The sequence below is a fragment of the Salmo salar genome, chromosome ssa20, assembly GCF_905237065.1.
Source record: "Salmo salar chromosome ssa20, Ssal_v3.1, whole genome shotgun sequence".
Lineage (NCBI taxonomy): Eukaryota > Metazoa > Chordata > Actinopteri > Salmoniformes > Salmonidae > Salmo > Salmo salar.
This window is the reverse complement of record NC_059461.1, coordinates 35,868,733-35,887,127: the sequence shown is the minus strand read 5'-3', so window position 1 is coordinate 35,887,127 and position 18,395 is coordinate 35,868,733. Positions and strand designations below refer to the sequence as shown.

Below are 18,395 nucleotides of genomic sequence, written 5' to 3'. Positions count from 1 at the left end.
CTCCTGAGACGGCCTACAGTCCAGAACCTCCTGAGACGCCCTACAGTCTGGAACCTCCTGAGAAGTTCCCCAGTCCGGAACCTCCTGAGAAGTTCCCCAGTCCTGAGTCTCCAGCGGCGGCCTGCAGCCCAGAGTCTCCAGCGGCGGCCTGCAGCCCAGAGTCTCCAGCAATGATCTACAGTCCAGTTCCTCCGACGACGATCCACGGTCCGGTGGTACTAGAGCGGAGGGATCAGCGGGTGGAGCGGGGATTACGCCCCGAACCGGAGCCACCTCCTCTGCTGGAGGTTAAGGTTATGTGGACTGCATTTGAGCCGCCATAGACAATTATCACCCTCCCTACCCTCCCTTTTGTTTATTTTTTGTTTGGGTAGCATTCGGAGTCTGCACCTTTGGGGAGGGGGGGGGTACTGTCACGTCCTGACCATAGTAAGAGGTTATTTTCTATGGTAGAGTAGGTCAGGGCATGACAGGGGGTGTTTTGTGTGTTTTTATTTCTTTTACTTCTATGTTTTAGTTCTAGTTTTTTTATTTCTATGTTGTTTTTTGGGGGGTTGATCTCCAATTGGAGGCAGCTGGTCCTCGTTGCCTCTGATTGGAGATCATATTTAAGTAGGGGTTTTTCTTCCTGGGTTTTGTGGGTGATTTATCTTTTGAATAGTGTTTATTTCTCTGTGCCTCACGGTGTGTTGTTTTTGTTATTCTAGTTATTTGTGTATCGCGACGTTTCACGGATTAAATAAATATGTGGAACTACAACCATGCTGCATTTTGGTTCGATCCTTTTGACAGCCGTGACAATGAAATGATCAAATATACAGCAACAAATTCCAATTGGCTATACTAAAACTCTTTAACATCATCCTTAGCTCTGGCATCTTCCCCAATATCTGGAACCAAGGACAGATCACCCCAATCCACAAAAGTAGGGACAAATTTGACCCCAATAACTACCGTGGGATATGCGTCAACAGCAACCTTGGGAAAATCCTTTGCATTATCATTAACAGCAGACTCGTACATTTCCTCAGTGAAAACAATGTACTGAGCAAATGTCAAATTGGCTTTTTACCAAATTACGGTACAACAGACCATGTAGTCACCCTGTACACCCTAATTGACAAACAAACCAAAACAAAGGCATGCTTTGATTTCAAAAAAGCCTTCGACTCAAATTGGCATGAGGGTCTGCTATACAAATTGATGGAAAGTGGTGTTGGGGGTAAAACATACAACATTATAAAATCCATGTACACAAACAACAAGTGTGCAGTTAAAATAGGCAAAAAACGCACACATTTCTTTCCACAGGGCCATGGGGTGAGACAGGGATGCAGCTTAAGCCCCACCCTCTTCAACATATATCAACGAATTGGCGCAGGCACTAGAAAAGTCTACAGCACCCGGCCTTACCCTACTGGAATCTGAAGTCTGTTTGCTGATGATCTGGTGCTTCTGTTACCAACCAAGGAGGGCCTACAGCAGCATCTAGATATTCTGCACAGATTCTGCCAGACCTGGGCCCTGACAGTAAATCTCAGCAAGACCAAAATAATGGTGTTCAAAAAAAGGTCCAGTCGCCAGGACCACAAAAACAAATTCCATCTAGACACCGTTGCCCTAGAGCACACAAAAAAACTATACATACCTTGGCCTAAACATCAGCGCCACAGGTAACTTCCACAAAGCTGTGAATGATCTGAGAGACAAGGCAAGAAGGGCATTCTATGCCATCAAAAGGAACTTAAAATTCAACATACCAATTAGGATCTGGCTAAAAATACTTGAATCAGTTATAGAACCCATTGCCTTTTAAGGTTGTGAGGTCTGGGGTCCGCTCACCAACCAAGAATTCACAAAATGGGACAAACACCAAATTGAGACCCTGCATGCAGAATTCTGCAAAAATATCCTCTGTGTACAACGTAGAACACCAAATAATGCATGCAGGGCAGAATTAGGCCGATACCCGCTAATTATCAAAATCTAGAAAAGAGCCGTTAAATTCTACAACCACCTAAAAGGAAGCGATTCCCAAACCTTCCATAACAAAGCCATCACCTAGAGAGAGATGGACCTGGAGAAGAATCCCCTAAGCAAGCTGGTCCTGGGGCTCTGTTCACAAACACAAACACACCCCACAGAGCCCCAGGACAGCAACACAATTAGACCCAACCAAATCATGAGAAAACAAAAAGATAATTACTTGACACATTGGAAAGAATTAACAAAAAAACAGAGCAAACTAGAATGCTATTTGGCCCTAAACAGAGAGTACACAGTGGCAGAACACCTGACCACTGTGACTGACCCAAACTTAAGGAAAGCTTTGACTATGTACAGACTCAGTGAGCATAGCCTTGCTATTGAGAAAGGCCGCCGTAGGCAGACATGGCCCTCAAGAGAAGACAGGCTATGTGCACACTGCCCACAAAAGGAGGTGGAAACTGAGCTGCACTTCCTAACATCCTGCCCAATGTATGACCATATTAGAGACACATATTTCTCTCAGATTACACAGATCCACAAAGAATTCGAAAACAAACCCAATTTTGATAAACTCCCTTATCTACTGGGTAAAATACCACAGCGTGCCATCACCGCAGCAAGATTTGTGACCTGTTGCCACAAGAAAAGGTCAATCAGTGAAGAACAAACACCATTGTAAATACAACCCATATTTATGCTTATTTATTTTCTGTTTTGTACATTAACCATTTGTACATCGTTACAACACTGTATATATACATAATATGACATTTGTCATGTCTTTATTCTTTTGAAACTTCTGTATGTTAAATGTTTACTGTTCATTTTTATTGTTTATTTCACTTTTGTATATTATCTACCTCACTTGCTTTGGTAATGTTAACATATGTTTTCCATGCCAATAAAGCCCCTTGAATTGAATTGAGAGAGAATTCGAAAACAAACCAGATTTTGATAAACTCCCACATTTACTGGGTGAACTACTACAGTGTGCAATTACAACAGCAAGATTTGTGACCTGTTGCCACAAGAAAAGGTCAACCAGTGAAGAACATACACCATTGTAAATACAACCCATATTTATGTTTATTTATTTTCCCTTTTGTACTTTAACCATTTGCACATCGTTACAACACATTGTTTCATAATATGACATTTGTAATGTCTTTATTCTTTTGAAACTGTGAGTGTAATGTTTACTGTTCATTTTATTGTTTATTTCATTTTTGCATATTATCTACTCCATTTGCTTTGGCAATGTTAACATATGTTTCCCATGCCAATAAAGCCCGTTGAATTGAATTGAAAGAGAGGTACAGAGAGAGAGAGAGAGAGAGGTTCAGAGAGAGAGAGAGAGAGACAGAGGTACAGAGAGAGAGCGAGACAGAGAGAGACAGAGGAATAGGCAGACTCACGCAGACGACCATAGCCTCCTGGCTGTGATTTCATGCGGAGGTCTTCTGTGGAGCGGTTGAATGCGGCCGCTGCACCTGGACTACGGGCTGAGGAGGTAATACAAATAAAGAGATGGGAGACTGCTGAACAAGATTATAATTTCGCCTTGGGGATAAATAACGTTTGTTGAATTTAATTGAATAAAACTGAGAATATTGCATGAAAATGTGTCAATTGCAATTAATGAAAGTGTAACAGCCTGGGCAGTGGGCATACAATTTGATGTTTTAATGTATATAAGTAGAATACAAATGTAACATTTAGGAAGTACTATAATGTGTCTCAAGCTACTGACGGCCATACTTGACCAGAGAGCAGAGGGACACTCACGGGCACCACCGCCGCTGGCCTTGCCCATGTCAGCCAGAGAGCGGTGGATGGGCTTTTTGGTCTGGTGCCTGTGCTTCCTCAGGAGGACAAAGCTGATCTTCTCTCTCAGGTCAGGAGATAGCATGCCCTCATCTACCTGCTGCTCAATGATTTCATCTGGAGGAGAATGTGGTCTTATTACTGTTTGTGTAGAATCACTCACGATCACCAATTAATTTCCTTCTTGGTACCATAACACATTTCTTGTCAACAACTGAAGGCTACTAGCATCTTAATTTGAGCCAATTTGCTACAGCAGGAAAATAATCCTGCAGCAACAAGAAATGTAAATTATTATGTAGATTATAATTCATGGACATTTTTGTCGAGGTTGATACAAAATGTTGTAAGGGAAAATCAAGTCTGAAATTTGTAAGTGGTAATTACAAACTTCAGAAGCCGTTTAAACCTCAAATACACTACAGGTTTTACATTTCCTGTATTGCAGGAAAGTTCTCATGCAATAGGGTGATCAAATTAAGATCCTACATCTGTACACATTAAGCTAACTGTTCTTAGAAGGGCAACCATGCTGAAATGCCTCTGCTTGTCAATTGTGACAGAGACTTGACATTGTTTACAGTACTACATCTAAACGTTAGGCAAGAATCACACAAACCTGATTTGGCATGCATTAGTGCTCTGTACAAAGGAGTTTGTGTTGCTCACCAACTATCTGTGGCAGTGAGTATCCCTCCAGATCAAGCAGCACAGTGCCGGTCTGTATACAGGTCCTCAGCTCAAACAGACTGTGCAGGGACAGGGTGGACACATGGGGCTTGCTCCACCTCTCTCCTCCCTCCTCCACCTTCTCTTCAAACTTCACCCACCTGGACCACAGCACAGGGACAGATAGAGTACATGAGTTGGAGGTGTCAAATGAGTTGGAAGTTAAAAATTACTAATGTCGAATCTGGTATTAGGTCAACACTGACTGCTTGTCTTGGGAATGACTCACACTCAAACATTCAGTAGCTCAGACATTCAGTAGTTCAGATATTCAGTACCTCAGACATTCAGTAGCTCAGATATTCAGTAGCTCAGATATTCAGTAGCTCAGATATTCAGTAGCTCAGACATTCAGTACCTCAGACATTCAGTACCTCAGACATTCAGTACCTAAGACATTCAGTAGCTCAGATATTCAGTAGCTCAGACATTCAGTAGCTCAGACATTCAGTAGCTCAGACATTCAGTAGCTCAGATATTCAGTAGCTCAGACATTCATTCATTCAAAATTGGTGGGTTCTAGAATGACATCTGTCTATGGTGAAGGAGTGGGACAATTTGTTTTATGGCATGTATTTTTGGAATCACCATGCACATGTTAAAATATAAATTAGCCTATACTACAGGTGACTCAGACGTTGATAACATAGGCTGTCAACTTCTTGGCAAGAACTTGTTTTGGCATGAACATATTTGACATTGTTTGGCTTCTACTGTATGTTTCTGTTATGATTCTGTAGGTCTGTGTGAGTAATCTGTTATGATTCTGTAGGTCTGTGTGTATAATCTGTTATGATTCTGTAGGTCTGTGTGAGTAATCTGTTATGATTCTGTAGGTCTGTGTGAGTAATCTGTTATGATTCTGTAGGTCTGTGTGAGTAATCTGTTATGATTCTGTAGGTCTGTGTGAGTAATCTGTTATGATTCTGTAGGTCTGTGTGAGTAATCTGTTATGATTCTGTAGGTCTGTGTGTATAATCTGTGGGTCAGCAGTCACCTAGCAGACTCTTTCCACTCCAGCTCATCCCCGTCCTGTTGCAGCGTGTCCATCTCAGTGAACAGTGTGGGGGTGGGCATGTCATCATCCTCTCCCAGGATATAGCGCAGCCGCTCAGCTGCAGGGGACACTGGGATGAACACACACACACACGCACACACCGGCGACACACACCGGACACACACCGGACACACACCGGACACACACCGGACACACACACGTCAGATATCATCACTGATGTCAGACTCATATTTACTCTGGAGATTATTTATTTATTTTTACTTTTATGGATCAGAAATCTAAGCATGCATCATCTTTTCCCGGTGTGCCCACTTATTAGTTTCAAGAAATGGTGTAACAACAGACAGTGATGATCACATTTCCTAATATCGAAAAGGTCAAGCTGAATATTAGAATGTGACTGGCTTGTTGTTATAATTCCTCACACGTTATTATTTAGGGATGGTTTGCTGATACATCAGAAAGTGTTGAACTTGTCTTCCCCTTTCATTCCACTGAAATGGTAATGATCTAATCTTGAGCTTGACAGCATTTCTATCAATCCAACAGGAACACCCATAACCAGAGGGTTTGGTCTCCACACCGAGCGGTCAATGCTTAGGCTAAATCAGCGACCTGGCTTGTCACATTACAACCTCAATATAGGGGAGAATGGGGTGTGTTGAGACGTTTTATACATTCAACATCGCTACGTCAAGGGAAATATAGTATTTTTTCTAACAAAGATATCTATTATTCAGGATGTTGTGTATCCCTGGAAATAATCAGAATTATTTTAAAAATAACAACATAGCTTGTCCAGAAAAAGTGATATCTTGGCACAACTTACCCCGGGTATGAGGTAAATTAAGCATAGGTTCAGGGTATGTGAGTGACGGTGTCCTGTGACTGGGTGAAGGTGCTGGTAGGTCAAAGTTTAATTAATGGAAGGAGGGTTGTGGTGTATTATCTTAAATGTATGCCTACATTCAGATATAGATCTCTTTATTCAATATCACTTACCCTTCCATCTCTTGACCAGTTATCTGGGACAGGGATGTTTCAATCTGCCAATTCATAGGCAAGTTCTCTGTGTTTGAGGCTACTAAGCCCATGATACTGATCCGCGAGATTCTTGATTTGTTTATCAAGCTCAGACTCCAAGTCATCAGATGAGACCTTGTGTTCCTCTGCTACTCTGTCACAGCCTCACTTTCACACAGCTACATGTTTGTTTGTCACTGTACCTCTTCAGTGTCATTCAGTCTATTTTTTCAGCCCTTGCTAGTTGCTGATACTCTTATGGACTTCTTCCCTTCTCTCACTTCCTTGGCTGCTCTGTCAAGAATCTCAAAGGGGGGGCTAGACCCCTGCTTGTTTTCCGTTTGTTTACACGGGGCTTGATGATGTCAGCTCTGTAACAATACAAAATCTTGAGTTCATATGGATGACACCTTGCTAAAGTACGATGCATTTATGCATAAAACTGACTAAACGTGTTGGAGACTATCTGACTGAAGATTCTGGACTCAGACTAGGCCATCACAACACCAATAGGAGGAACAGACTTAGTTGTTGCCCAGCAACAGTGACAGACTGTTTGAACTAGAAATACAAGGAGGTGACTCCAACTGTAGTCCAACTGGATTTGTACCTGAACTTAGAACCTAACAGGGGGTATGTATGGTGGCCATTGGCTCATATTAGCCCATACAGGTACAAGTATGCACTTTCATTCTAGGTTTAGGACCTCATATTGTAGCTGAGAGAGACCCCAACTGATGTATAAAACAATCTTAAAACGATCTACTTGGGTTTAGATACAAGCATCATAAAACCTATAACACAATAAATTCATTTGAAAATCTGTTTTTTTTTCTCTAACATTTACATGAAGATTGACATAGATGTCCATACCTGCGTCCCAAATGACACTCCATTTCCTATATAATGTACTACTTTTGACCTGAGCCCTATGGGTTATGGTCAAGAGTAGTGCACTAAATAGGGAACAAGGTGCCATTTGGGACACGTTCCATATGTGGGTTGTAGTTAGCTGGGGGAAGGGAGCTTTGCACTACAGCTGGTGGTCACAGTGTTCTAACCTAACCGATGGATGGACCAGAGCCGGCTAGAAATTACACACTGAGCTGTAAAAGGCCATGATGGATCAATGGCTTTAAATCATTGTATCGACAGGAACCAACCCGGGAGTGAATTCCTGTTATATTGCCTGTTTGCATACATTAGTACCCACAAAGATCTCACTTGTCAGCCTATGGAGAAGGACCATAGAAACAGAATCCCATCATCATAGTGATTCTATTTCTATGTAGAAAGACAGTACATGCGAATGAGACAGAGCATATGACTTTTTCCTAATGTAGAAAACATGAAAACTACTGGGAAACAAATATTCAGCAGAGGAACAAATATTCAGCAACCATCACTCCTGTGTTCCAATGGCAGCTTCATTAAATAGTACCCGCAAAACACCAGTCTCAAAGTCAACAGTGAAGAGGCGACTCCGGGATGCTGGCCTTCTAGACAGAGTTCCTCTGTCCAGTGTCTGTGTTCTTTATTCCATCTTAATCTTTTATTTTTATTGCCCAGTCTGAGATATGGCTTTTTCTTTGCAACTCTGCCTAGAAGGCCAGCATCCCGGAGTCGCCTCTTCACTGTTGACGTTGAGACTGGTGTTTTGCAGGTACTATTTAATGAAGCTGCCAGTTGAGGACTTGTGAGGCATCTGTTTCTCAAACTAGACACTAATGTACTTGTCGTCTTGCTCAGTTGTGCAATGGAGCCTCCCACTCCTCTTTCTATTCTGGTTAGAGACTGACGAGTTTCAGAAGAAAGTGCTTTGTTTCTGGCCATTTTGAGCCTGTAATCGAACCCACAAATGCTGATGCTCAAGATACTCAACTAGTCTAAAGAAGGCCAGTTTTATTGCTTCTTTAATCAGATCAACAGTTTTCAGCTGTGCTAACATAATTGCAAGAGGGTTTTGTAATGATCAATAAGCCTTTTAAAATGATAAACTTGGATTAGCTAACACAACGTGCCATTGGAACACAGGAGTGATGGTTGCTGATAATGGGCCTGCTATGTAGATATACCATTAAAAATCAGCCGTTTCCAGCTACAATAGTCATTTACAACATTAACAATGTCTACACTGTATTTTTTATCAATTTGATGTTATTTTAATGGACAAAAAATGTGCTTTTCTTTCAAAAACAATGACATTTCTAAATGACCCCAAACTTTTGAACGGTAGTGTATATATATATATAACCTTTACGTATTTATCCAACTGTAATAAAAACACTGACACAAACTGTTTACAAAGTGTGAGAAAATGACAGGTACGGGTAGACAGAGAGACTGTCGCTACAGTAAGCAGTTTCATTCACTTTCCTGAAATTCCCTTTATTCAGCGTTTTCTAAGCTCTCATCTCCCAAAACGTTGTTGTCCTGAAGGTACTTCTGTACGACTCACAACCTTCAAACAGCTTCTAATCTTATAGGGATAGTTCTACAAAACAACATATTTATGTGGAACTGAACTATACCGTGTATTTCCTTCTCTCAAATATATTCAAACATAGTGTTCCTTTTATTCCTGTGTAACAGCCCTCTCCTAAGATTGCAGCCATGCAGATGCTCTCTTACACCAGCTAACAAGCTGACTGAGATTAAAAACAACTGCGTATTCAAACTACTGTGCTGCTTTGAACTCAATTACACCACATAGAGTGATGTGGACAGCTTCACCTAGCAATTCAACCAGGTCAGCATTCTGGCTAAGGGATGCAATTCCAACCAAACCTGATTTAAGTTCTATTTTGGTTCCTGTAAGCATTACAGATCCACTTCCTCATACAGGAAAACATATGCAGTTATCTACATTTGACATTTTAGTAATTTCGCAGATGCTCTTATCCAGAGGGACTTGCAGGAGAAATTAGAGTTAAGTGCCTTGCTCAAGGGCACATAAACAGGTTTTTCACCTAGTCGTCTTGGGAATTCGGATCGGCGACCTTTCAATGACTGGCCCAACATGCTTAACCTCTAGGCTACCTGCCTCCAAAAGGGAAATAACAGCTGGCTATTGAATCTGAAATACTTTCTTCGTCAACTGTCCAAACCGTGCGTCACTGAGAGTTGTTATGATGCAGCCAGCGTCACAGGAGTCTGATGTGACTTGTGGAGGGAATGGAATGAAATGAAATCAAACAAATGGAAACCATGTGTTTGATACCATTCATTCCATTCCAAACTGGAGTGCAGCATAGTGACATGTGACTCATCATGACTCACTTGTGATGTGATGTGTGAAGTGATTAGACATGCATTTACATCATTGGTTGTTCTGGTGCATAGGCACTGGAGTGTGATGTGATTGAAGCCCAGGTAGTGCACTACATAGCAAATAGGGTGCCATTTGTCACGCAGACCATGACTCACTTGTGCGGTTGATGTCTTGAGGGACTTGGAGGTCATGTGGGTCCATGAGTCCCTCCTCTAGGTCTCTGTATCTGTCTCTGTCATCATGGTCATGGTGTCTGTGGTGGTCGTAGTGTCTGTCCCCCCTCTCCTTGTCTGCTGCCTCACGGCCACCCGCAGAACGTCTTCGCCGGCGTTTCCGTCTGTACCCACGAGGCACCGGGACACCGATGTAGATGTTCTGCTGGTCTGTGGTCAAACGGTAATGCAATTTCCGTTAACATCAAAGTTGGTTACTGGGACACCAATGCAGATGGACTAATGGCCTGTAAACAAACCGTAATGTAAAGTCACAATATCATACATGATTTAACTCAGTCATTGAGGAGAACGTACTGCAAACATGTACTACAGAAACAGAACATCCTCAAAAAGAGATTAAACTGGGCTTAATAATAGTTTAATAGTATCTAGAAAAGCCAAACAACAACCTTGACAGACTAACATAATCACTGAGTCCTACCACATCACTCATTAATCCCTGGTACACAAAGGGATATTTCCATAAGTGTTCAATCATTGAAACAAACAATGAATAAATTATGATACAGTGTTCATGTCTGTTTCTGTAATAAATAAACCATTCTCAAGTATTTAAGCCAGGGTTGAATGACAAAGAAAATGCATTCTAATCAATGATTTGCATGTAAAAGCTGACTCTTCTTCTACACATTGTCTTTTCTTACATTACATACTTTGTCATGTTTTTCTGTCAGCTACTAACAGCAGGAACCATGTCAACGTTTGTGTTGTTTTACATTACTTTGATACCAACTGTACTGTCGCTTTGCAATAGGCTCCTTTTTGATTATCAATGCATGATCAAGTTCATTTTACGCAACAACTACATTAAAACACAATTAGAACATTGTTCTAAACCAATAATTGAATAATACGCTGTTTGCCGAAAGGACCCCCCAAAAATGAACCTAGCATGTGAGGCCTGAGGGGCAAGCCAGATCTACTCAGGGTTTTCTAAAGTTATCCAGCTTCAGTTAGCTTCCCATTCCATCTCAGGCTTCATCTGTGCTAGGACGGTGGATATTGCTCTTCTGCCTGCCACTAACTCTAGCAGGCTTGTAACTGCGCGTGCAAGTCGCACGTGACTAGTCGAATTCCAAACTCTTCATTGAGACAATGCTGAAACATCAAGCCATGGGCAAGTTAGTGTCATTTTTTCATTTGTGCCGAAATCAAAATGAAAGAAAAGCTGTCTTGAAAATTCAGCAGGCTTTTAGAAGTTCCGTCTTTACTTTATTACTTTAATGTAAAATACTTTTTTCCCACTCCTATCGATAAAATAATTGTATTAAGTCATACAAACGTTTTATTGTGTTTGAGGTTTCAAATAATTTTGTCATTAGTAAATGTTTAATGTGATAGTTATTTTAACATTACCATTTTTGGTAACACTTTATTTGGATAATCCATCAGTAACATTTCAACTAACTAACTACTAACCCTAAACCTAGCTCATACCCTAACCTTAACCTTTATCCTAACCCTAAATGTAACCCTTACCCTGACCATAGCGCTAACCCTAACTGTAACCTTAGCAAGCAGTTTCTTATCAACAGATAGTATAAGTATCTACAGATGGATAATCCAGACTATCCAAATGAAGTGTTACCCTATTTTTTAACACACAAAAAAACATTTGATTAATATAAAGTGGATGATGACGCAATCTTTGCGAGAGGGAGGGAATCTGATTTGATTGGTCCTCAACTCATGGCTCAGACACTTCATTCAGCATAAATGTCATTAACCCTGAATTAACCAGCAGGTTAGATCTGAAGGATTCATTGTCATAGAAAGTTACTTGGCTAAAAGGTGATCCACTTTCGTGGTACCAGTTATCCCAAGTTGAACTCAGAGTTGACCAAAGTTACCTTTAGTCACCCCTAGCTTTAGGGGTGACTAAAGATGGAGGCACTGAGGAAGGAGCGCATCTTGCCGGTTCCTTCTCTACTTTTTTATTGCTATTTCTACTTTGTTTGCTCAGAATGTTTGTGCAATAATTTCCTATGACCGACAAACACTTCTGGGTCATGAATCGGAAGCTACATACTAACTGCATTTCTCAGCCTCCCAGATCTGGAATACTACATCCACTCCTTTTTTCCCCTCACAGTGGTCTTACCCATTGTTGCTGACCAAGATGACCGAAGGCAACGCTGGTGATGAAGAAGAGGAAGGTAAGGGGGACTCCAAGCTAGGCTGAAAAGACTGGCTACACATCCTCTTCTTCCTAGCATTCTGATGGCTAATGCTTCAATCGCAGAGGGACATCAGGGAATGCTGTGTCTTTATTTTTCAGAGACATGGCTTACAGACAATTCACTTGACTCTGCTATTCAACCAGACGGCTTTTCCATTTTCCGTATGGATTGAACGGCGGCTTCTGGTAAGAGTAGGGAGAGGGGTATGCATCCTCATCAACAAAACATCTCAAGCTCCTGGTCACCTGACCTTGAGTTTCTGATGCTAAAATATGCCGAAGGAATTCCGGTGTTGTTATCACAGTGTGTACCTACCGCCACAAGCAAACATCAAGGCAGAACTCAGCGAACTGTACAAGGACATTAGCCAGCAAGAATCCTCTCACCCGGAAGCAGTCTTTATTGTCGCAGGAGATTTTAAAACAAATTATTCCAAAGTATCACCAACATGTATCCTGTCTCATGAGAGGAAACAATGTGATGGACCATCTGTAAGAGGATATACAAACATCCGTGACAGACGCAGAATCAATGCTGCAGGACTGTTTTGAGAATACTGATTGGAATATGTTCAAAGAGTCTACTCAGGACTCATCCATCAACATTGAGGAATATATATCATCAGTCACAGGCTTCATTAGGAAAGTGTTAATGATGTTGTAACAACAATAACAATCTGTACATACCCAAACCAAAAACAGTGGATGAATGGTGAAATCCGTACCATGCTAAGAGCCCATACTGCAGCATTCAATGTCAGCAGAACAAACCCCGATGACTCGTTGACGCGCAAAGCTTACAAGCCAAGCAGGTACGAACTCCGCAAAAAGATGATACAAACTCAAACTTGAATCGATGTTCGACAACACAGACTTCCGACACATGTGGCAAGGACTACAGGCTATCAGGGACTACAAAGGCAGATCCAAATGTGTGGTGCCCACTGAAGGCTCCCTCCCAGACGAGCTTAACACATTTTATGTTGACTTTGAGGCAGATAATACCAAGGTATTCAGGAAGGCTCTCGCTGCTCCAGGTGACCAGGTGCTTTTGCTCTCCAAGGCTGACATGAGGAAAACTCTCAAAAGATGAAATACTCACAAAGCCACCTGGCCAGATGGCATCCCTGGCCAGGTGTGTGTTGACCAGCTGGTGGGCATCTTCTCTGACATCTTCAACCTGTCCTTGTCCCAGGATGTAGTCCCCACTTGCTTCAAGGAGACCACCATTGTCACAGTGCCCAAAACCAATGTGACATGCCCAAATGACTATCACCCATCACACTCACCACTGTCATCATGAAGTACGTCAAGAGGCTGGTCATGGACCACATCAAGGCTAGCATGCTAGCCACACTGGACCCACTCCAATTTACCTATAGGGAGGAAGTAAGTGAACTGGCATTGTGGTGCTAGGACAACAACCTCTCCCTCAATGTCAGCAAAACAGCGGAGTTGATTGTTGACTTCTGGAAGTAGAGGAGGGAACAAGCCCCGATCCACATCAACGGGACTGCATTAGAGAGAGTCAGCAGTTTTAAGTTCCTGGGCGTCCCCATCATAGATAACTTGACATGGACCAACAACAACACCACTCTTGTCAAGAGGGCTCAACAGCACCTTTACACCCTAAGGCGGCTTAAGAAATTCGGCTTTCCACCCCGGGTCCTTGCCAAATACTTCTGCTGCACCATCGAGAGCATCCTGACCAGTTGCATTATGGCCTGGTACGGGAATTGCTCGGTCCATGACCGCAAGGCCCTCCAGCGTGTGGTGAAGTTCGCCAAGTATTTCACTGGGACTGTGTTCCCACCCATCCAGGAAACACGAGCAGTTCAATCCCTTACTGTCAGGGAGACGTTATAGAAGCGTGAGGTCTTATACCAAAAGGCTCAGAGGCTGTTTCTATCTACAAACCACTAGACTGCTAAACACTTGAACTGGATTGTCCACCTGCTCTGATTCTCCGCACCTTAGCACACATGCACTCACTCACTCACGCAGACACACATCCACATACACACATACACGCACGCACGCATGCACCCACTCACACACATACACACACAGTCCTGTACAGCTAACAATGGGGACACACAATTCAGTCCCATTCAAAATCCAATTTTCTTTAACCCCTAACCCTAAATCTAACCCTAACCTAACCCGTACTCTTACCCTAACCCTAACCGTAACCCTAACCCTAACCCAAAAACCTAACTTTAACCCTAAACCTAACTCTAGTGTCACACCCTGATCTGTTTCACCTGTCTTTGTGATTGTCTCCACCCTCCTCTAGGTGTCGCCCATCTTCCCCATTATCCCCTTTGTCTTTATACCTGTGATCTCTGTTTGTCTGTTTCCAGTTCGTTTTGTTCCTCAAACCTGCCAGCGTTTTTCCCCTTGCTCCTGCCTGGTCTATATTCCTGTTTTCTAGTTTTCCTGGTTTTGTCCTTTCTGTCTGCCCTGACCCTGAGCCTGCCTGCCATCCTGTACCTTTGCCCTCTACTCTGGATAACCGACCTCTGCCTGTCCTGACCCTGAGCCTGCCTGCCATCCTGTACCTTTGCCCTCTACTCTGGATAACCAACCTCTGCCTGTCCTGACCCTGAGCCTGCCTGCCGTCCTGTACCTTTGCCCCTCTACTCTGGATAACCGACCTCTGCCTGTCCTGGCCCTGAGCCTGCCTGCCATCCTGTACCTTTGCCTGCCCGTGTTCTAATTAATAAACTTTTGTTACTTCGACATTGTCTGCACCTGGGGCTTACCTTCAAACTTAATACCTAGCTCCTAACCCTAACCCTAACCCTAAAGCTAACCCTAGCTCCTAACCCTAACCCTACAGCTAACCCTAGCTCCTAACCCTAACCCTAAAGCTAACCCTAGCTCCTAACCCTAACCCTAAACCTAATTCGAACCCTAACATTAATTCTAACCTGAACCCTAAACCCACTAGAAATAGCATTTGACCTTGTGGGGACTAACAAAATGTCCCCAGTTGGTCAAATTGTTGTTTGTTTACTATTCTTGTGGGGACTTCTGTTAAACAAATCCATCACAACTGCTGCTACAAGATTCTTATTTACTATTGCTAATACTGCACAATTTAAACGCTTGCCCCCCAATCCCCTATACTCGTGTAAATATTGGACTATAAATTGTGGCTTCCTGTATAATACTTATGCTAAAATGTTTATTCTATTCTACTGAGCCATTTATGTTCGTATTCTTATATTTTATTATTTATTATTGTTGTTGCATTGTCGAGAAGGAACCCGCAAGTAAGAATTTATTTGGATGGTGTATACCATGTGTACCCTGTACATACGACTAATAAAACTTGAAACATGAAAAGTCTGTGACATCCGCCTCAGTGCAAAGCTAAATACAGAGAAATCAATGCTGGAACAACAACATACAGCCCTGCTGAAAATACACACAGCCCTGCTGCCAAATGGATAGATAGGGGCCTGCTTAGGACATGGTGAACCAAACTGAAAGTACATGCAAACACCCACACACACAATCATTTATACACACATACACACACACACAAACTCATATTCACATATAAAATGGTATTCAATGCCCATCATGATCATGTTATTCTTTCATCTTTGTTATTGGCAATTATCATCACATAGGACATGATTCATTCTTCAAGATAAACAGCACATTTACACAAATGATCAGATCTAATAATGATACATTAGATACTTAAATACACTGAAATGATCAATGTCATTTCATTCAATTTTAGCCAGGATAGTCCACTCAGTAATAATTGCCACTGTTTTACACAATACTGGAATTGAAAACAAACTAACTGTAACTGTAAATCTCTCATGTCCATTCTTGTAAGCAACAGACTGTTAGACCTATTCCATCATGATAGGTCTATTGTACATTATACATCATGAATTTTTATTGTAGATGAGGACAGATTCCTGATGTACTGTGCTGTGTCTCACTTACCCTCCTCCTCATCATATCCATGGTGAATGCCTCCCATACCCCGGTCTCCCATACCACGGTCTCCCATACCCCGGTCTCCCATACCCCGGTCTCCCATACCCCGGTCTCCCATACCCCGGTCTCCCATTCGCTCATGGTCCATCCTGGAAAAAAGAAAGACAGTAAGGGGAAGAACTGTGTGTATTTAGCACAGTTTACACAATCTTAGTTGACAACCCATCGGTTTCTACGATCAATCAGAATGGTTAGAATGTATTTGTGTTCTAGAAATCATCGGAGAGGTACTCAGATCCAGAAGCATTGCGGAGAAGAAAATATTGTCAGTGAGTAGCATTTGGCCGAAGAAAAAAGTTTGGATAGCCAGGCAATACACAACGATCATGTTCACAAATTACAGGTCAGTGTGTGTACAGACTGAGTGCCGAACATTTCCCATTTCTGGGAGACCCTGAGAATGTAGCGAACATGCCAAGGATTCGAGGGGCGAGACAGTTCACTTATACTGTATGCACTTAGAAGAGTGCTTGCATGGATGTGACTGACTATATAGCTACTATTGTAGTTGTGTGCGTGTGTGTGAGTGTCCGTGCGTGCGTGCGTGCGTGAGACCCAACTGAAGCCTGGTAAGCCCAGGAGCAGTAAGCCCTGTGCATTGACCTGCATGTGAGGCTGCTGCTGCTGAGGATCACAGATCAATGTGGAAATAATTAAATGGCAGGCCAACTCAATGGAAATGTAATAATTAAAACAGATGAGCAGAGTACTTCATGCACGTGACATTTTGACATACCACTAGATATGGGGCAATGCCATTCACAATACTTAGGCTTCTCATTTTTGTGTGTCTTACTATTCCCAGGTAACATCATAACGTGGTACACAAAGTTCATGAACAATACTGACTAAACTACACATTCATAAAGTAGCCTGAGGGCATTTCCATGTAAAAAGCCCCATGATGTTCATAGGGGCACAACACATTTGAAGTCAAATGAAAGCTAAGAGTCTATATATATATATATATATATATATATATATTTAAATAAGAGATATTTACATTTTGTAACTATTTTTCATCCTAAACATTGGGATATGATTTCTGGTCAAACAGATGGAAAAGGGGTCTTAGAAAACATCTATCAGATAAAGTCTTAAAAGGTGTTAGAAATACATCAACACAATGTTGAAGTAAAGACTCCTGCCAACTAATATCAGCACATATTTCGTTTTGCAGAACTGATTTATCTTCTGTAAGTTTAAGAAATATTGCTTCGTGTCTTGCCATTCTGTTACAAAAAAACCCCATATCTTTAAGATATTTTCTAATTTCTCTCCCTCATGAGAGAGGATCATGAAAGTTCACAGAAGTAACAAGTAAAGGTAGACCTACCAATTGTTATAGTGTTTTTACTGATAACAATTTGGTTTATGATTTATTAAGTGATTCAAATGTGTCATTATGTTACCAAATCGGTAACAGAATTCCCCAAAACTCAGTAACAGAACGACTGCAACTGAATTAGCTACAATGGGAATTCATAGTAGTCACAAACCACTGTTGGCTCAACTGCTATTGTCCTCTCTTCCACTGGCATAGTGTTATGTTCAGCTAATAACTGTTGTCTCTCTCTTCCACTGGCATAGTGTTATGTTCAGCTAATAACTGTTGTCTCTCTCTTCCACTGGCATACTGTTATGTTCAGCTAATAACTGTTGTCGCTCTCTTCCACTGGCATACTGTTATGTTCAGCTAATAACTGTTGTCTCTCTCTTCCACTGGCATACTGTTATGTTCAGCTAATAACTGTTGTCTCTCTCTTCCACTGGCATACTGTTATGTTCAGCTAATAACTGTTGTCTCTCTCTTCAACTGGCATACTTTTATGTTCAGCTAATAACTGTTGTCTCTCTCTTTCTGTCATGTGGTGGTCAAAGCAAGAATGTGAAAACAGTCTGGACAACTCCTCCCTCTCTCTCTTCTCTCTCCAGTTAATGTCAACACTACCAACTATTACTGACACCTACCCATGATTCCCCTTTCTTTCCATATATTGTACTATAACCAGCCCTCTCATGCACACAGCACCAACTGATACCGGACGTGGAAAATTAGTTGACATTTTGTCGGTCCAAATCTGAAATAATCATAGATGT

General features: G+C 41.9%; 1 protein-coding gene across 1 annotated transcript in view; it reads right to left on the bottom strand.

Moving 5' to 3' along the window:
* The window catches only part of slc4a5a (solute carrier family 4 member 5a), a 38,561-nt gene extending 22,186 nt beyond the window's left edge, over positions 1 to 16,375 (bottom strand). Inside the window, exons 1-6 of the mRNA XM_014161672.2 lie at positions 16,242 to 16,375; positions 10,010 to 10,237; positions 5,540 to 5,669; positions 4,483 to 4,643; positions 3,775 to 3,930; positions 3,405 to 3,491 (exon numbers count right to left, since the gene is read on the bottom strand). Coding sequence (XP_014017147.2) covers positions 3,405 to 3,491; positions 3,775 to 3,930; positions 4,483 to 4,643; positions 5,540 to 5,669; positions 10,010 to 10,237; positions 16,242 to 16,368 — 889 coding nt within the window. The 5' untranslated portion in view covers positions 16,369 to 16,375. The remainder of the gene's footprint in view (positions 1 to 3,404; positions 3,492 to 3,774; positions 3,931 to 4,482; positions 4,644 to 5,539; positions 5,670 to 10,009; positions 10,238 to 16,241) is intronic.
* Between the last annotated feature and the right edge of the window lie 2,020 nt (positions 16,376 to 18,395).